The following is a 21376-nucleotide window of genomic DNA, read 5'->3' as shown; positions in this document are numbered from 1 at the left end:
GTTAAAATGTAAAGTTGAATGACTTGGCTTTAAATCTTGCAATGGCAAAAGCTCACCATGTAGCTTTATTCAACTAAAAGTTCACCTCCTATACATTTTACCTTCTTTTTATTTTAATTAACAAGACTTACCTACTATAGAGAGAATGACAACTACAAAATCAAAAATGTTCCAGCCTATAGTGAAGTAGTAATGGCGAAGTGAAATTAATTTCAGGACACATTCTCCAGTGAAAAGAACAATGAACACGAGGTTTATCCAGTATAAAATATTTTCCATTTCTTTGCTCTGGTCATCAGTTTCTACCATCATGGTAACCATGTTAAGACAAATAAGAATCATGATGCTGATGTCAAATACTTGCTGTGTCACAAAATCAAAGACCATGCCTTGGAATTTATTCTGAGGAAGAAAGAAAAAAGAAACATCCAATACAAACTGTAATTTATGTTCTTTTCCTGCTAAAAGAAAGTAGAAAAACACATGCAGTAGGGTTTATGAGACTTCAATAAAATTGTAACTAGTGGTCTTAAGTAGAGTTCTCAAATACAACAACTTAGTTCAGCCTCCTGTGTTGCATATCAATATATATAAAATAGTTGTAAGTGAATTTTTTTGTTTGTTTTGTTTTCCATTTCAGCTGACTAAAGTCCCAATTACTGATAATTTTCAATTGGCATATTTCTACTCTCCCTATATCAATAAAAATTCTTTGTAAATAGCTATTTGTCTGATGTGTATAAGCAATTTTACCCCTGGTCTTGGTATAGGTTTTTGTGGTTTTTTGGATCCCAGCTTTTTCATGGCATTGTAGTATTTCTTCTGCTCTTCTGTCATAAATATGTCTTGACCTCCAAAGTAAAAACATGAAATCAGAACTGGTTATAATCACATTTATATGCAGTGCTGAAAAAAAAAAACTCGTAGAGAAACACGATTGAATGAATCAAAAATCAAGAGGACTGAATCAGGAAAAATCTCTTAGCTATAAAATACACCTGTCTGCAATCTAAGCTTTAAGTCTAGAAGTCTGGACATTCAGCACTGCATCTCTCAAAAAAAAAAAAAATCAAACCAAGACAAAAAACCAACATTTAATTACAGATATTTTCCTGGAACTTCAGGAAATATTTTTCAGTACCTCTTTTCTTTTATAGGGAGAGGTGCAATAAATAGTGACTGAGATAAACTCACTTCTGAGCTGTGATTTTAGTGAAACAAAGGGAGAGGACAAAGTCAGGCTTTCAGCATAGGAATTTACTTTAGATATCTCTAGTTTAGCAGTCACATTAGCATTGGGGCCCAAAGTCTTCAAGGTTCTTTAGAAGATGGTTTATCAGACTTTGGAGAAACTTATCTGAAGGTAGAAGCACGCTTGGTACTATTAACAGCAAAATGCTCTATTTTAAGTCCTTTATTTTTATTAGCTTTCATGTTCAATGAAGTTCTCTTTAGTATAAGCATGAACCTGCCTTTGAAGTCTGACAGGGAAGATAAAGAAGCAATTATGGGTCTTTCATGGTAACTTAACCAAAATCCATAGTAACCTTCTTTTAGAGACAGCTTGAATGAAAACCTATGAGATTCCCCATATCTCTTGAAGAAATTTTTTCCCTGGTAAGAGATACTTGCAGGTATCTAGTTTCAGGAATGCAAATGGACACATAGGACTGGACAGAGCCCTTTGTGGATGAGTGTGTGGGAAGCTTGAAGACGTGGGAATGCCTGGACCGTAAGCTGGATAGGCTCCCTAACAATATACCATAGGTTTGTACCATGTACAGCTTCCAAAAATCTTGCCTAGTATTTCTCATTATTAACTTAAATCCAAAGAAAGTGATGCAGTCTAGTAAAGTAAAAGTAAACTAGAAATTCCTATGTGCTTTGCTCCTTGAGCTTTCTTTGCTTTCTCTGTTTACAGAAAATAATTTTAAATAGAAACATTTTCTACTAAGACCGTTTACAGCAGTGAGATTATCTACATCTGCACTGTGAAACAGTAAAAAAGGTCCTGAAATAGTTACAAACCACTCCTGCTCTATATAGTTTCAGATTGTTCAGTGTCACAGAACAGAACTAGAATACTTGGGATCATTAAAACATCATCTTTAGTTGCATGATTAAATAATTTGTCTCTGTTTCATAACCAGCTAGATACTTTTTTTGTGTGCTTATAGAATAACTACAAATCAAGAAGGAAAAAAATCCCAAGAAATGATGAGTGCTTTAATGTAGTGACCTAATTCAGGGCTTGGATCATGCAGGAAGATTTCATGAAGTTTAGTCATGAAAGAGAAGATGACTTGAGGAAGACTAAACTGGGCATTGACAACAAAAATATCAGTCCCATTCACTAAATGAAAAATCTTATGACTTTAATGAATACTGAATGTGTGATTTTTTTCATAACATACTTCAGCTTTTTCAGTTTTGAACAAGTTATGGGTGTTTTACTTTTGTATATCATGCATCTGCAAAAATGCATATGTTTTGGAATATCTTTAGAAGGGAAATGAAACAATACTTATCTTCTTTTTTTGCTGATTGAAGTTGTCAATAATGACACCAATGAACAAATTCAGGGTGAAAAAAGACCCAAAAATTATAAAGATTACAAAATACAAGTACATGTACAAGTTGTCTTCATACTTGGGTTGCTGTAACACCTAAGGGTAAAAAAAAAAAAAAAAAAAAAAAAAAAAAAAAAAAAAAAAAAAAAAAAAAGTGAATTATCATTCTTAAGACTTCATGTGAAATTTTCAACCAAACAAGTGACAACCTTGCACAAGGTATCCCCGTTATTTTGTATTTGGACAATATTCCTATCACTTATATCAATATATTTTGTCGATTCCACCTCTTGCTGATAGCATCTGTGAATTTACATTCAGCTGTCCATATTTTGTTACCACAGAATCTCATACTAAGTAATTTAGCTGTTTGTCTTCTACTGTATAGATATTAATTGCTGATGTAGGTTAAATACACACTTCTAGATAGACAGACTTCAGGAAAAAAGGGATAATTAAAAATATTTGCAATACTTACATCTCTTGAGTCAATAGCTGCATACATAATATCCATCCAGCCTTTAAATGTAGCCTGTAAACAGTACACACCTGTTTAGGCATTCTAAAGAAAATTCACTTAATAATTTCCAGCAACTCAGTGCAGCACCAGGAATAATTAGTAGCATTGGATTTCTAAAGAAGTTTGCCTCTTTGGCTTTCTATTCAGCTGCTCATCAGGTATACTGCTGTGTATCCCATTACTTTGTCTTGATATAAGCATTTTAAGCAGTAAGTATTATTAAACTATTTCTAATTACCAAACATTATAGAAGGCACTTTAGTTCATCAGATCATGTCAGCTGTGAAAACTTTGCACACCTGGGTGTAGAGCCTTAGGTAACCGAGTTGGCACAAATTAAGACTGATATGTAGTTCCTCCCTCCCAAATCAGAAAGGTGGAAACAAAAGGGAACCAAAAATTTGATCAGCTCAAAAAAAGTATTTTTCTATCAATCAGATTCTAATTTGAAAGATTTTACCTGGTTTAATATTTCTCTGTTCACTTTAAATATATTGTATTGTGGTTTTCAGAGCCTAGAGCTCTCAGATACATTCTGAGATAAAGTAGTAGGAAGTTTTTGATGTGCATTGATTACTTAATATGCCTCATAAATTACAGCATTGACTGAAATTTTGTAGCTATTTCCTCTGCCTAAAATCTGTAAACTTTTATATTTGACAGTGAGGTGTAGATTGCTTCATCAAAATGTTTGAAACAGAAACTGATTTCAAAGATTACAGCAGTATAACTGAAGTCAGCATCTGTTCCAAATGGTTTCCTTTCCCCCCCAAGGCAATTTCAATGACACATATTCAAATACAGATTCAAATGTAGTTAGAAAAAACAACAGAATAAAAATCCCCCATCTCTTTTACTATTTGTAAAAACCCATAGATTTCTTTTTTCCTCCTGATAAAGAATTTCTAATTAAGCTGTAAGTCATGCTGGAGTTTTGCCACTCAATTTCTTTACCAGAAATAATTACCACAAAGATTTGCATTCCTTTTTGGGATACAATAGCATCTTGCTTTTCAAATACCAACCTGCTGGAACTTCGAAAGGATGCTAAACTTTTAGCCTTAGAATTCAGCTTCTGATTTTTTTACCATACACTTCAAGAGATGTGTTTTCTTACTGATATTAGTAACAACACTATAGTATAATACTGTGCTTTGAGACGCACTGGTTTGCCACATTTTATCCTGGTAAGCAGGGTAAACCCTTACTAGCAGGATAAAAGCAGGCCTGTAGGAGATTTACTTACCAAGGAATCCAAATACTAAGTTCAAGTTAAAAGGCATAAGGCCATAAAATTATCAGGGCAGATGCCACATCTCTTTGTGTACACCAACCTCTTCCTCTTCACTCATTCGTGCATGACAATTGTGAAAGGAATTTCTCCAGCAGATCTGTCTCTGCTTTGATGATTCTCTTTTGGAAGATGCTCAAGATAGAGAGATACTCAAGCATGTTCAGACCAAGAAATGAAAAAAGAAGCTTGAAGATCCACATAAACCAACATGATCTATGTTGTATTATAGAAGAAAAAATTCTTATAGAAGAAATGTGTATTTATGTGACTGATAACATGAATAATTATATTCCAAAATATGTAAGAATTCTGGAAAACAGTGTGATCAACAAACTTGGTTTTTGCAATGGCATGTATTATTCAGCTATACTTTTGGTCAGAAATAATAATGACATCACCATAATACTAAAGATTTTCCACACAAACTGCTCCCGTGAAAGAAAAAAGAAACAAACAAGAAATGTCAACCAAAAATTAGGTAATGTTCTTTTTTTAGGCCCCTCATTCAGGAAAGTCATTCACCATCACTGCCAAGGAAACTCAAGAAAGAGCTTGTTGGAGAGTTCCTTTTGCTTAAAAAGGTGCTATCACATGTTTGTATTTTTTGAGCCCAGAATACTTATTTCTGAAATTATCCCTCTGCTTTCGAGTGTTTCTGTGTGAAACATATATATTTTTTTTCCATGTCACTCTTAAAAAAAAGAAGGATTTTCTGTGATGAACAGAGCCATATACTGCCAGAAACATAAAAAAACCAGTTGTTCATTTATGTCTTTCCCAAAATAATGACATCCTCAGTGCCTTGGTTTGAGATTCTTTTGGCTTGTTTTCATTTTGATTTTTTGTCATGCAAATGGTACTAACCTCCATTAGCACTCACTCCAATTAATGATACAGGTAGTGAGGACTTGCTTTGTGGTTCTTGTAACCCAGAAGAGCTGAAGGGATTTACAACATTCTTTGGCTGACTCAAAGGGCATGAGCCAGAGGGCAGAATGGAGAATGGAAATAAAGGGGAATAAGAGGAAGCTTTCTCTATTTATTTTCTAGCTTCCTGGTCTTACATCAGTAAGTCATGCATTGATACTCTTCACAGAGATTGTTAATAGAAAAATGACATTGACCTCCTGGTGGTTATTTTCTCAGGTCCAGCACTAGTAAAAGTCTGTGCCTGAGGTCGTTAAGGTGGACAACCAAAGGACTTCAGTAGAAAGGCCATTAATGTTCACTTTAGGCAAACAGAAAGCACATCCACTTGCAACCATGGTTTTATAATCAGATTTTTCGTGCCCAGTATATAATTTTTGGTCAAATGCTAAACTTTTAGCATTTATCTTTGTTTCTGACACAGTAATGTATACCTCTAATTGAGTCATACCTTAGCATCTAGTTTTCTTTCTATTGCTGCAAGCTATTTAGGAATGGTAAGAAAACCTAGGGATATGACATACCTATTCAAGTCTCATGTTTGTTTTGACTTGATGGCTTTGGAGTCTTGTTCTAGAGTTTGATCAAAGTACTTTGTATATCAAATAGAAAATCACCGTATCAATATCTTTTTTTATTGAAAGCAATGTGAGAATCTCAAACATTTATGAAATGTGGCCTTGTTTTTTTGAAGGTGAAAAGATAGATTCTCCCTGCTTTAATGCATTAACAGAAGATCAAGCTGATATTATTCTTTCTTAGTCCTAGGGCCATTATCATCACATAACTGCAAAATCACTACTACTGGCTTACTTACCAAATACTGAAAGATGCAGGGCCAAGTTTCTGTTCTGTTCAATGACAGAAATGCCCCTGATTTTCCTGCTATGTCAAACAAAAAAGACCTTGATGCTTTAACAAGCATTTTAGCAATACAGAAAAAATAAGTATTGTCATGGATGTTCTACTCACACAAAAAATCCTCCGTCATTAAGCGAGGGTCTCATGTTCTTGCAAGATCTCTATGATGTAGATACTGCACAAACAAACCCGCTTGTCCTCCATGAGAGCTAGGTCCCTCTGTGGTAGGTCTAGGTTAATTTTTCCTTTGGAAATGTGGGACCAATTGGCAAATTTCTCCTAAGTTGCCTCCCCCAAAAATTCAATATTTTAAGAATCTAAGTTTTCATGTAAGAAATATTTGTGTCTTTTCAATGAGTAGATGAAATAATATATACCAGCTAGGACACTGCAATAGATATCATTGCAAGTAGCTGAGGGGTGGCGATTGTGGGCACAAAGCCAGGAAGGAAATGAACCTGGAATAATTACCTGTGTCCCAAAGCAGAATAGGTTGGTACTAGAAACAGAGTTGCAAATTATTTGGAAAGAGTTTTGTTGATGTCTTGTTTCTCCTGAACCCCTGTAATGAAGCATTCTGCCTCCCTGGGTGAGTGGACTTTATAAATAAGGCAAAGAAAATCAGTATTTAAAGTCTTTAGTTATCAAAATCAAACTGTCTTCAGTTCAGTATTTTATTTATTTAATACTATTGGTCCCTCTCCACTCTTTCCCGATGTGACAATAAAGTAAGTAATCATAATGAAATTTAAATGTGCAGACTTATCAGTCACACAGGTAAGATGCTGTATTAGCTGGGAGAGGCAGTTCACATTGCTCAGAGCTATTGTTTCAGACCTTGTGCAGGACAATGTCCATACCACTGCATCATGTTAATGATTTGTTTTACTGAGATTTTCTATAAACAACATAAAATTTGGAAATTTATTTAAAAGCAGTAAATATGAAACCAAAGATACTGCAGATTAGATAGTAACCTCAAAAAAACCCAAAAACATAGAGGTTGCTGAAGGTACACCACATAGGTTAAAGTTCAGCATTTTCTTGTTTAAAGCTGGGTCAGATTGTTAGCTACGTCAAAATACAAAGATAGACAGTGTTGTAAGGACACAATTTTTGATAGGGAAGGCATAATCCTATAGTACCTTTCTGCATGTATTTTATTTCTTCTTCCCTCAGTTTTTGCTAAATAAGCTCCATGAGGTCCTTATGCACAGAAATATCAGGAAAATATTTCATAGATTATAGTATCAATTGCTAATTTTCTTTTCTTATTTCTTTCCTGAATGAGAAATTGCTTTTTAGATCAGATATGCACTGGTAGCAGCCACAAACCTGAGATGAGATTTATTACCTGGAATTCTTTGTGATTTAATCACATCAGTGGAGATTTTTTTCAGCAAACTGGAAAACTAAAATATTTAGATACCTGAGTACCATTCCTAGGTACTTCTAGAAACTTTAAAAGTTAAAAGGGGCTGAAGGACTACGGGAGCCATAAATAGGAAGAGGTGTCATTAGATGTCCTAAAACTTCTTTATTTTGTCATAGTAGACTCTACTTGCTGCTTATGATGAAAAGAGTAATCAATTACCAGTGTAGCAGTACTACTAAGGCACAGATAAAAATTATCAGGTATATGTTTTGTCTCTTTGTTGCCAGAATTGCTTTTCACTACTGCATATAAACAGGAAAAGGTATATAAAGAGTGATCACTTACTACTTGAAGTAAAGAAAGATACCCAAATCCTACATTATCAAAGTTTACTTTCACGTTTTTCCATCGGGCACTTTGATTGTTTTTTATGAGTTCCTCGCACTGACTAAAATTGTTGATTTGGTCGACTTCAAACCTTTCATCAGTTGTGGTGTTAACACAGTAGTAGAACTTCCCAGCAAACAGATTTACTCCCATGATGCTGAAAATTAGCCAGAATATAAGACAAACGAGAAGCACGTTCATGATGGATGGAATTGCTCCTAAAAGGGCATTCACAACCACCTAGTACACAAATACAACGGGAAAGAGAAAAGAGTATAAGCGTAGTTACAGCAATACATTTTTTGTATACTGTTTCACCATTCCTTAATAAATGCTTATTCAGAAACTAATACTACAAATTTTAAAGCAGTACATTAATATCTGTAGCATTGCACCATTCCTTAAATTATTAACATTAGTACATGTAATGAAAAGAAAATAAGCTAGATAATGAAAATAATTAATAGAAAAACAAAAGAGAAGACCTGGCAGTAGTAAGATGATGCCTGACACTGACTTTTCAGATAAAAAAGAAAAATGTGCTAAATGAAAAAAGTAGACATGATAAAATTCTAAAAATGCACAAAATTATAGCTTAAGAAATGTTTAAAGCAAAATGGCAATCTGTAGATTCGATCAACATAGTTTTGAAATTTAAGCTGAAAACACAAATGCCATGAATCTAGAAACTAAGCTCTACATAAAAGAATTATGCGCGAATTAAATACATAACTTTATTGCCTTATTGTTCCATGCAAGATTATAACAAAGATTAATTTCTTTGTATACATAAGCAAGACAAGTTTGCAATATGTGTCTACTTGAATCAACATAATTTATTTCAAGCTCCAGTCTTGTTGTTTCATGTATTAAGTTAGCAATGCCCTTCATTTATCTAAAAAAATATATTTAGGACTTTTGATTTTGCATTTTTAATTACTTTTGGGGGCAAATGCACTTCTCAGACATTTGCAGGCAAGATGTCAATAAATCTTATGTAGATAAAAGGTATATTGTTCTGATATATACAGTAATTAATCACATGTGTCTGTCAGACCTATCAAAACTTTTGTGATGAGCAGTTGTTTGTCCTCAAGTATCCAATTTCAGGTTCTCATTTACAAGTCCTATTTTATTTTAAATTTTACATTTTTTCTTCTGTAAACTTTTGGGACTTGGTAGGAAGGTAAAATAAAATACGAAGTAGGGCTCTGACTTTCAGTAATCTAAGTCCTGCAGTGAGGCAGGAAAGGATTGGCATGGATATTGGAGTATATTAAATTGTCTTAGTCCATCTCTGTTCCCTGCAATATAGATACATTCTCCCCACTACCAACATAGTTGTGAGCAAGCTTAGAGCTGCTCAGTCTTACTACCTGTATTTCACAGCCTCTGGAAGGCCTTTGGAAGAGGAATACTGTGGTTGTGTTATCCGTCACTCAGCACCCTCCTCCCCTCCTCCTCCCAAATGCTATGGCCAGGAACTAGGACCTGTTTAGAGATCTTAAGTAGAAATGTTATTTTCAAGGCATATTTTCTTTTCATTTAGAAGGGTCTCCTCAGTTGCCAGAGAGTAGAAATGGGACCTTTCTGTAGCAAAATAATCCTTATCTTTTATAAAACCATAATTTTTTTTTTTAATTTAGTACTTTTTTTAATATAGCTTGTATTTTTGGTGATTAAAAGATCACAGTGATAAATATGTTGCTACTTAGCTTCATGGAACTGAAAACAACATAAAAATTAGAAACAGAATTAGAAATTCTGAATTTTTTTCCAAGTCTGACCTGATCTGACACTGCATTATGCTATTGCTGCTTTGAAATTCTAGGCCAGCTAGTGTTTGTCTTATCTTTTTTTTTCTCCCCACTCATAAAAATGTTCCAGATGTGTTACACTGATTGAATTCCTCTGTTTAGTCTTGATGAAAAACCTGAAAATAAAGATGTCAAGAAAGAAAGATGGGGATTTAGTTCTGCAACTCAAATGAAGTAAGGTTACCTCTGCTCACACAAAAAATGGTTTTGCATGAATCCAGTGCCTGTAGCAGTTACCTTTATAACAACCCTGACATCCATTGAACCACAGCACAGATCCAGAACAGGCAGCAGAATACTAACAGCAACAATAACTGTTACAACAATTATGAATTGATAATAGTTGTAGGAGAAAAGATTTCTACAAAATGCATTAGTGCGTCTTGCATCTTTAGATGAACAGGTAATGCAGTCTCACCACTGAGACTATGAAAAGATCAGCCACTTCTTGGATAAAAAGAGAACAGCTTCCAGCAACTGTTCCAACAATGCTTCCAACAAGTTATTTCATAGAGGTCACTGAAAATCCATCAAATGGTAAAAATTTTTGGTCACTACTGACCTGGCCTGGATGCGAACTGGTGACCTAGAGATGAAAGGCTCTGTATCCTATTAACAACCCCTTGAGCTATCCAGTCCCCCTGGAAGGTTTTTTAAGAAAAGAAGAAAAGAAAATTAAAACTTTTAGAAGTTGTTTTCTGTTTGCATATTTTTCTGGTTTTTTTCCAAACAGTGTTGAGCCTTATCTCTATCATATTTATAATATAAAACTGCATTTGTTACACGTTGGTCAGATGCTCAGCTGACTGTAAAGTCCTCCTTGGCAAGAGGTCTTTAATTTCTTCAACATACACTTGGAGGCAATTGCCTTAATTATTGCATTTTCCTGATTTTACCTTTTTTTTTTTTTTTTTTTTTTTTTTTTTTTTTTTTTTTTTTTTGGATTTGCTCTTGGAATTAGCTGAGGTATCTCATGATAACCAGGACATTAGCTTCATATATATTCAAGACTGCACCCATACGTACACAGACAACACCTACACACATAAGTTACAGCAAATGGAGAGAAGAAAGAGAGAACCAATTGAAAACTGAACTGAATGCAGATAAGAGGTCAAGTAGCATTTCTTAATGAGTTAATTTAACAAATAAAAATTGTCATTCTCATCTAGTTGGAAAGAGTCTGTAGAAGGCCAAAAGAATGTTGCAACCACAGCTCTTACTTTTGCTTGCTCTTTAAATCTAGATCAGATATACATGATTTAAAATGCATTTTTTATTTTAAAAGGGGCTGTTCTTGTGGGCCTATTTTCTGTTATTTCTTGATACAGAATATAATGCCAGTAAATTGGAAAAAGATGTTTGCATAGTTGTTTGGTTGTTTATAAATTACCTATGCATTTCCTCAAGGCTGGGATGTTGCTGGTCAGGCTGACTCCAGTGAGCAAAGCTGCAAAAGCCCAAGTTGATTCTGCTTGTTCACCTTCCTATAGCTTCAGGCAGGTGGAACAGCAATAAGAAGAAGTGAGAAGCAATACCTGATGCCTAAATAGACAAAGGAGCTCTAGACTGTTTTACATTTCAGTCAGCATTCATCCAGGGGAAAAAAAATCATTGCAGGAAACCACGTCTCCTCTAGAAGAAAGCAGTATTTCACATATATATATATATATATATGCACAATTTTTCACGTTTAAATTTCCACAATATTTATCTTCCACTATCAGATTTATATATAAGATAAAATAATGAATGCAATACTAATTGTATGTCCTATCTTCTGGCCAATATGACTTCATTTCAGGATACATTAGTAATCCAGATGATTTTGATGGTTGCTGTTTGAATTTTCTTTTGAAAAACTTCAAAGAAAACAGCAAAACTGGACAAAAAATCAGAACTGTTCATATGTGTAGACTGAGGATTGTAGAAAACACCAGCGTATCTCTGCTGTATAAACAGAATATAAGGAAGCTTTACTAGATTAAGCCCTGCTGTGGGAGACATAGCTGAACACACAGTGAGACATAAATGTATTTTACTTGCCAGGGGAAAATATTTTTCATAGATCCTGGCACCTCAGCTGCCACAGACTTTCCAGGAATTCCTACATCGCAGCTGAGTAATGGATATATCAGGGCCTCCTTAAATCTGTAAACAAGGAAAAATCTTTAGTAGTTCGTATCAACTTTTCCCGTAACTTTTGCAGGTTCTGTGAAGAAGTTCCAAACTCTGTTCCTGGTGCAAATGAGGAGGAATTTGCCATCTTTGGGATGGAAAGGGAGATTATAGGACCATGTGTGAAACACTCTTTCTACTCAAAATTAAAAATATTTCATTTGCCCCCACTAGGAAGGCATTAACTTTGCAATTTTGTGCTTAAATAGGAAAAGTTCCCAAAGAACTGCCAGAGAGAACACTTGCATTGAAAGATGGAGAAGTGAACAAATAGACATTGGTTTAGATTCTTGGTGCAGCACATAGGTAAGAGTGCTGGAATGGCAGGAGTTACACCATGAATGGACACAGAGGAAGTCACAGGCGACAATGGGATCTGCATTTACCATGTGTTCATAGAGAAGGACCTGGAGCCCACAAGTGGGTGTCAAGTAACAGACAACTATATTCTCTCCTAAACTGTGGAAGAAAGGGAGGAAAGGACACAGTAACTGTGTGTAAACATATAGTAACTATCCCAGGAAGGGGATCAAAAGAGCATCGGAGGCAGACGATGAAGAAAGCCCACCCCTTAATCAAGAAGATTAACTATCTGATGCTGTAATAATGGCTTTCCGTTCTCCCTGGTGCTGTTAAATTGATGATGGAAACAGCCTTCCCCTGAAGTTAGAGGAGCCTCTTCTACAAGTCACAACACAGCAGAAAGTCAGTGGTTTTGGAGGAAATGGTTATGGGGCCTAATTTAGGAGTAGCTAAGTTAGTTGAAAATGTTTGTCACAAAAGTAATGGAGGTAGTGGACTTGAGGGCTAGCAGACAGAATAAAAACCTGGCCCAGTGCCAAGGATTCAGAGTGACCCTCAGCAGAGGCTCTGGGATCTCGGCCACAGTTGCCTAGCGTGAGGTTTGGAGGTGCCCATGAAGGAAGATAACCGATGATGCAGTACAGGAAAAATATTCCCACCTAAGATACCCAGTCTCCTCTGAGTGCATACATGGAGTTGGATTGAAGATGGCTGTTAAACGGGAGGGAAAGGTTAAAACTGGAAGATTCGGTGAGGAGGGAATAGTTTCTCTCAAAGTGAACTTGCAGCTGGGAATGCTAAGCACGTCAGTGTGGGAAAACTCCCTTTTTTATGCCTGATGTTGTTTATCCTCTGCCTGTTTAGAGAAGTAGAATTCCTGTGCAGGCATAATACACTCTCACAGACATGCTTGAGCCTCCTGCTGGGAGACAGAGAAAGATCATAAAAGCCCAGCCTTGTGATAAGCTGTGCATGCACAAAGCCCTTTCATATCCTGGGACAGGCTGCTGTCCCCACGAGGATGAAGTGACCCTGAGGGATCCTGTGTCCCTGTGTGTCTCTGCCTCCCAGCATTGTGGGCAAGGTAATGAAATAAATTTAATCTTTGCATTTGAGCTGTGCTTGGCTGATCACCCTGGTTACCTGTCGACTCACACAATGGCTATCTAAGGATTAAAGTTATTTACACTGAAAGGATAAAGTATATGTACATTGCCACAGCACTACTGTAGATGGGAATTTTACTCACAGGCAATAATGAAAATTTATCCCCTTTTATCAATGTTTATATCAGGTAATAAACATATGTGATATTGCAGTCTAGCAGACAAGGACAGAACAGGAAATCCAGAAAGAGAAGGAATTGAGAAAGAGAGATTGCTTTACCTTAAAACTACAGATTTTGTCATTGAATAGCTTGGAATGGTACCCTGGGAAGAAGCATACTGCATGTGCTTGGTGATTAGCTATGAACTGGCTGTAGAGGCAACAGTGAATGAAAATTAGGTATACAACCTACTTGACATGATCCCAATAATGGTCAGGGAGGAACTACGAGAATTTATAGATTCTAGGAACCTAAAAATGTAGAATAACCTAAGTAATTTAAACTTCCTCATTTTCAATTAATTAGTCCTATTTTCCTATTTTATCTTAATGGATTTCTTGCAAGTAAGAAAATTTATTTTCATAAGTTTGTCCCACAAATGGAAATCAGAGTGGTACATCATGCACCATATTGATGTGGATGTATGATCCACTAACTCCATTCTATTGTTCCAGTATTTATCTGACAGTAAAAAAAAAAAAAAAAAATCCTAACCCAAACAAAAACTGCCACCAAAATGAAAATCAAACATGCCCATTCCTCAAATGAAAAAAAATTAAACCAAAAACCTCTCTAACCCCCCCCTTCTATCACATAAGAATTCTCCATAACTCAACTTAAAGCTGCTGTCTTGTTGCCACGTCTGAGAAGAGTCCTGCTTTGTCTCTGACCTATCTTCCAAACCAAATTACAGGTAATTAAGGGATTTTACCATTAATAGTATTTCCTAATTCTATGTGTGTACATATATATATTATTTTTGATTACATGATCTAGAATTCTGTAAGGTCAGAATTAAATAACATTTAGAAAAATGTTTAGAGAAAAGTTTTAAGAAGTTTGAAAAAAAATAAAACACCCTTTATTTTAGCAAACTAATGTTTATCTTTAAGTCATGATCGGTAAAGAGTTAGTAAGCCGAAAGTTTGTAGATCGTGGGACTATACTATTACTTAAATCAATTTTTTAAAAAGCAAAAAAAGGTTGTTTCCTGAAAGAAACAATGAATTCATTATTTCAGTGTTATGCATAAGAAGTACCTCATGTGAGCCAATTGAAGAAAATTATTTATGAGAATGTCTTCAATTGGGAATATACAGTGAAGATTATTAGGGAAGTATCATTAAAAGCAGTGATTGTAAAAAAAGATGGACTCAGAGTATGCAAAGGCAGAAAGGTGGAAAGAACGAAAGAGACCTGTCAAAGAGTTACAAGTAAATCTTAATTTGAAGAGTAAAGAACAAATAAAGCTGAAGTAAGAGACAAAAGGTCTCAGAGGATAAGAAAATCACTCCCTGAACAAGAACATGGCTGTATTTTCTACTTTCTGTAACTGTTACTGTACAAGTGTACATAACTGGAGAATGCTTCTGATAGTGAATTTTATCTTCAAAGAAAGCAAAATACTTTCTCAAACAATGCACAAACCATTTGTATTACACTTGGTGCTGGAGAAATTTTGTACTATTTTGTGGTGAGTTTATATCTCAGAATGCAGCAATTGTTAGCAGAGGGGTTCAGCTAGGAGATCCTGCAGTTCTGCTCTAGCTTTAATTAAAAAAAAAATAAAAATTAACTTGTTTAAATAGCAACACAAGCATTTGTTTTTCACATAAGAGTCATTAAAAGCAAACTACACTGTTGGCTTTAACAGATGAGGTTCTGGAGCAGCCTGATTCTGTTTCTCACCAGAAATCAAGTATGCAAAAAGTACTTTTGAAGACAACATAGAAGGAAATTACATAATTTTACATAATGTATTATAAAATAAAATGATTATATGCCAAGCAGCAAATCACAGGGCTCTATTTGTTTGAGAAGACCTGGTAAATATTGTAAAGAGACATGAGCATGAAAACAGAGCAGTTACTTGATATGGGAATAGTATATTTGTATTTCACTGGATACAGTAAAAAAACTCCAACTTTTTGCCCTCCTTGTTGTATTAATGAAATGTTATCAACATTTACGTGCCCTGTAACATTTTCAATTAAAATGCAAACTATATTATGTGTCTCATTTATATTTCTTTAAATTTTGATACTAACAGGAAGGGTTTTCTGTAAGATACAACAAATACAAAACTAGAAGAAAATTGTATCTGTTTTAATTATATAAGGTAATTCCTCAAAAGTTTTCTTCTTATTGTAAAATTAGTCTAATAAATATTAAGATGTTTCCTGTATGATTTACGAACATATATATATACAGACTTCAAAGTTTATAGATTTTCAAATTGCCTTTCAGGAGACACAAAACATCTAATAGACTTTCCTTAAAACTCAAAGGTAACAAATAAGATCACAGTCCTCAAAAAATCCTTCCGAATGCCTGATGTTTAGATCAACAAAATATATTCCTCTATTCTTAAAAGAAATTTGCAGAAAATAATCACTCACTTTTCTGAGAGTGAATACATAATTCTTAACTGTGAGATAAGATACTAAATTGACATTGAACACGGTTGATACTGATACACCATTTACACTGAAGCTATAAAAACCCCTGCACTAGTGATACCCTCCTGCAGTTTGTGCTTGCAAGGCTTGTAGTTTTAAGATGTGGATTTTGCTAACGATTCTTGTGAATGCAAAATTTTTATATCACTGACATGTCTCCTGTGGGACATTTTTAAACCCCATGAAAGATACTACTCCTACTGGCATTTTATAATAATAATAATAATAATAATAATAATAATAATAATAGATAGATAGATAGATAGATAGATAGATAGATAAAAAACCCCTAGATTCCAATAAGGGATTTTGTATGTTATAATCATTCCAATACGCTTGGAGTGATTTACTCAATATAACATATAGGGTGTTTTAAATTGCGCAAAAAATTTAAACTGCAGTTATATAAATATCTGTAGTTGTAACTATTCAGATCACAGTATTCTGGAGTGTGTTTAATGTATTAACAGTAATGTTCAAAACTTTCTTCAGGTTGTTTTGAATACATTGGTTATAAATTGAGTGACAAGGTATAGAATAGATCTTTCCAAAACAATATAGAAGCCAGATTCAAATTTTTAAAGAAAGCCAATTTTTATCTTGGTTTAAAAAGCAACTAAAAATCTTAAAATGGCTGAGGTACCTTTCTCCTGCAAAAACAATTCCAGAAACTCTAAAAAAAAATACTCATTTGCTCACTTCCATATTTTTTTCTTTAACATCAAAATTTAGAAGAATTATTTCCAAAGATTTAAAGCAATTGAGAAGCAATGGAAGGTAGAATATATAGAATCTACATTTAGTAGTACTGGGATTTGCAAATGAAGCTCTCTTTCCTGCTAGCTTTTAATACACAATGTAGTGATTAGTCATTAAGGGTAGAAAAGGGGGAAATACTGTATCCACAACACAGATAAGGGGAGGAACTAGTGGTCCACCCCATCCAAGCTGGTAAGTATCCTATATGATGTGAATCTGTAACGACAGACACTTGATGCTATGTTTTATAACTCAATTATATGAAAAATGTTTCTTTCATACTAATGAAGTTTTGAGTACTCTTGAAAATGCCTCATTGCCACTTTCCTGGTAAGGGAATCTAAGGAATAGCCTTTGAAATTTAGAGGAGATTTAAGACATCAAATACTCTAATTCAGTTTTAAAAGTTATGAAATTGGACTGGAAATTTGAAATACAGTAAATGTTTAAAGCCATCAGCCAGAAATATGCATAAGGCATGCAAAACTGAAAGTGCAAGTGGATTTCAGATTGTTTGCTGCCTTCTACTATTTCTCTAATAAATCAAGCACGGCATGACATGCTTTATTTTGTGAAGTTAGACACAAATGCATGCTTTATTGTCACTTAATTCTCTAACTCAGCAAAGCAAATGTACTCAGTATTCTACATTTTCAAGTAGCATACCAATTCAGAACTAGCGCAAAAGCATTATACTGCGAGTACTAAAAAGCTAAACAAAAAGCAATGGGTATATTCAAATCTCAGTTTGCAGCTACTTCTGCTTAGTACATACACTAATTGAGATGAGAATATAAACCCTAAGACAGAAATTTAAATTAAATTAAAGCAATCCTTTACTTTGCCTTCCAGCATCTGGGTGGAGTTGGTTTTGAGATTCAATATAGAAAGCGTTAAAATTTCTCAGAACTCAGTATAGTAGCAGATATTCTAAATGCCTTTAATATGGCAAAATTCACTTCTGTGCTTAGGGCAAGCACAGGCTATAGATCGCTTGAACCTTATTTTGGTGCTAGTGATTCCTATATCTTGTATTCACTTCAGAAATAGAATTATGAAACAGCATAATCATAAAATTAACTTGTAACTAAACAGCATAACTGAAAACTTCTAGGAATGTAGCTTAAAATCTGAAGTGTGTTTCATATTTAGGCATAACAAAATAGTCACTAATATGTATTGACTGTGTAAAATGCTGCATTCTTCCAATTCGCCAGAATGAAAAACTTATCTAAGAAAAACATTGATTGAATTAAAGTAGTTGAGTACTTGGCAAATTGTTTTACAAAATGATGCAGGGCTTTTTATATCCACAGCCTTTTGTGGAATACTTAAGGTATTTTACATTTTTGGTGCCAAATTTGCACAATTCTGGACATGGTTAAACATCAAAATTTAAATACATGCTGAATAAAAACTCTGTTTTATCACAGCTCAGTGTAGGTTTGGGCAATATAAGAAAGCCAAGAGGGCTGCTTTATTTTTACTTTCTGCAGACAGAAAAAAAGAATCTCTTTTTATGAATTCTTATGAAATGAACTCGATTTCTGAGAAGACTACAAATTGACTATATTCTTATGAGCTGGTCAATTATTTATTATTTGAATCTTTTTACTGTTTGTGAGCCATTCATACAATAATGCCAACAACTGTCCGTGAGCTGTTTTGAATACTTGCCAAGTGCTTTGGAGAAAACCTCACTATTTCAGAAGTGCTGTAATATTTGGCCAGTCAAATCTGCTGAGTGACTGGAATGGGGTACTTCATTGACTATCATTAATATTGGAGGATAGAGCTGAAACCTATTTGCTTTTCCAAGCTTGTCTGTGATTCCTAACCAGTAAATTGCTCATGAATTATTCATGTTGTGTAGCTGAAATTCTATCATATGATTGGGCTTCTGGCAGAGTTTCATAGTTATTCAGCAAGCAATAGGTGAAAGCAGTAAATGGATTTCAAATAACAGGTACCTTAATAACAGCTTCTTTATGCATGAGTATCCTAAATCTTGTAACTGGAAAATTTACTAAGGCAATCATGTAAAGATACAGAAAAATTGAATAAAACATTTGGCAATAAATTTTGACATTTTTGAATAAAACATTTGGCAATAAATTTTGACATTTTTCTAGAAATGACCTTTTCTTCCTATATAATTTTAAGAGCTGCATTTTTTTTCCTCCCTGCATAATATCTGTACTGGTCTTCCAGTCCTCCTGCAGCTGAGCAGAACATCACTAAAAATGTGAAGCTGGCAGCAGTTTTCCAAGAGTTCTCTGCACAAAACCACATACATTTATCTGAATGTTCATGAAGAGTATGTACAAAGAATGACAAAGAGAAAATGGCTAAATCAAATAGTTGCATATTTTGTAGTACTCGACCAGCTCTTACCCTGCTGAATATCACTTCATGAGTTTCATACAAGGAGAAAACTGTTAAAAGTCAATTTGCTGCATGTAGCTGAAATTTATTAATTTAGTAATGATTGGTTAGCAATGTATTTTCTGTTGCATTCTGAAGTGGAGATAGGTAGTCTGCTGAATACAATCTTAGGAAAAGAATTCAAAGCCTCAGTTTGACTTCATTAATCTTAGATATTTTTTTTTCCTTAAGATTTTGATTGTTTCATCTTATGTTTCCATGACACAGGAAAAGAAAAAGCATTCTCTTAAAGCATATTTCATTGACATGCATATAGAGTTAGTTTGTATTCAGTGGCTTTAAGGAACAGAAAGTATAAACAAATGAAAAAATAAGTCAAAATGCCTTCTTGAGTGAGATGAATAGTAAGCAGGGCTTCTAAATTACTCAGAGTAGCAAGAAATAACCTTATGTACATTGTATTGAATATTGACTAGAGATTAGTTGAAATAAAAGAAGCATTTACCTTAAAAATAGAATAACTTCATAGAGGAATCAAATAACTTGATTTGCTTTTTAAGTCAGCCAAACTCAGAAATAGATTTAAACCACTAGTGAATATGAATATATCTGTAGAATCATCAATAAATTCAGTGGTGTTAGATTAAAGGGAGTTTATAAAATACAAAGAAAAATGAAGGAGTTCAATTTCTAGGATACAATATCTTTGTTAACTAATGATAAATTTGATTCCTGTATAAATATTGTGATATGTTTATCAGTAAAGAAATTAATACAATTTTGTTACATTTTATTTATTATTAAGTCTGTTAAGAGAGTTCATAGTTGGCAATTTCAAAGACTCATATGAAAAACTCCTGAGATTGGCTAGAAAGTAAAGTAACCTTAATGAAAGTTCTATGTGATACTGCATATGGATTTAGGTGAATGGATGAAGCTTTTTGCTTATCTGTTAGTAAAAGATATGCGATAAAGAGATAGTGCAGCCTTTCTGCATGGACTTGTCATTCCTTGTTGTGCATGCATGTATTCTTACTATGCATGCATAGTTTCAGACACTTTTATGTTGTCTTACCCTCATGCCTTCAAATCGTGACAAAGCTCTTAGAGGTCTCAAAGCTCTTAGTGTCCTAAGGGACTTAATGGCACCAAGTTCAGAGTAACCCAATGCATTTGCTGTTAAGCTAACCAAAGAGACCTATATGAAAACAGGAAAGTAAAAATTATTATATTGTACATTTTCCTTTACATACCATAGATGTGAGATATACACTTCGTTAGAAGATTCTAATTTTGGATCACTTTCTTCAGGAATAGGGAGTCTTTCAAGTAAAAAAAAAAAGAAGAAGAAAGAAGCAATATGAAAGAAGAATATGTAAACAAACTAAAATATCATAAGATAACTAATATCTGGAAACATTAGTACTTCTGAATTTCATCCTTTGTTACTGATCTGAGGACATTTAAAACCACAAAAACCGAATTAAATGAATATTTCCTTTTTATCAATGTAGATATTTGTCTGGTTTTTTCTTTACAATACAGTTGGGATCAACAATTGTGGTTGATAATGTCATTTTATTGCTCACAGCTGAAAGGGAAGTGATTGAAGTTTGTGTTAAACTACACATGGGTCACAGAACAACATTGCTTCTCTGAAAATTGGTAAAAAAATTGGTAAAAAGGATTAATTTTGCTATAGACAGTTATACTGACTAATCATTTTGCCTGACTGATGAAATTACGTGCCTTACAAGCTGATATTAACCCGGACTATGCTGCTTCTAAGACCTTAGAAGAACAGTTCCATAGGTGGAAGAATTTGACAGGCCTTTAAATATTTCATGTCCCTATATTACCTCACTGTGAAATACCACATTCTGCACATTTGCTGTGGCTCCTGTCCAAAATACTACCTTCTGTTTGTTTCCCATTTCCCCTAAATGTTCCCTCATTATGCTGTTCTTATACCTTAATTATTTATTGGGCCGAAAATAGCATAATGTTCTCATGTACTCTTTCATTATAAAACACAATGTATCAGGTAAAAAGAACTCTAGGACTGTGGTCATATTTAAAAACAAGAGCTATATATATATATGTGAATTTTTTAGTTTTTAAAAGTTAATAGATTTTCTGAACTTTTCAGCAGCTCTAGCAACCACAAAACTTGGTTCCTTTGAAATCTAAATTTCTTTTTCCAGCACATTCATC

At 34.1% G+C, this 21376-nt stretch overlaps 1 protein-coding gene across 4 annotated transcripts in view; it reads right to left on the bottom strand.

Moving 5' to 3' along the window:
* Window positions 1-21376, bottom strand: part of LOC136363539 (sodium channel protein type 1 subunit alpha) — a 63539-nt gene that overhangs the window by 3576 nt on the left and 38587 nt on the right. For all 4 annotated transcript variants that reach the window (XM_066322866.1, XM_066322867.1, XM_066322868.1 and 1 more), the window contains exons 20-25: window positions 20238-20360; window positions 7893-8174; window positions 3049-3102; window positions 2529-2666; window positions 754-858; window positions 132-402 (exon numbers count right to left, since the gene is read on the bottom strand). In XM_066322866.1, the coding sequence (XP_066178963.1) occupies window positions 132-402; window positions 754-858; window positions 2529-2666; window positions 3049-3102; window positions 7893-8174; window positions 20238-20360 (973 nt within the window). The remainder of the gene's footprint in view (window positions 1-131; window positions 403-753; window positions 859-2528; window positions 2667-3048; window positions 3103-7892; window positions 8175-20237; window positions 20361-21376) is intronic.

The sequence above is a fragment of the Sylvia atricapilla genome, chromosome 7 (genome assembly GCF_009819655.1).
Source record: "Sylvia atricapilla isolate bSylAtr1 chromosome 7, bSylAtr1.pri, whole genome shotgun sequence".
NCBI classification, from domain to species: domain Eukaryota; kingdom Metazoa; phylum Chordata; class Aves; order Passeriformes; family Sylviidae; genus Sylvia; species Sylvia atricapilla.
Note: the sequence above shows the minus strand (reverse complement) of the source record. Positions and strands in the feature narration are given on the sequence as shown.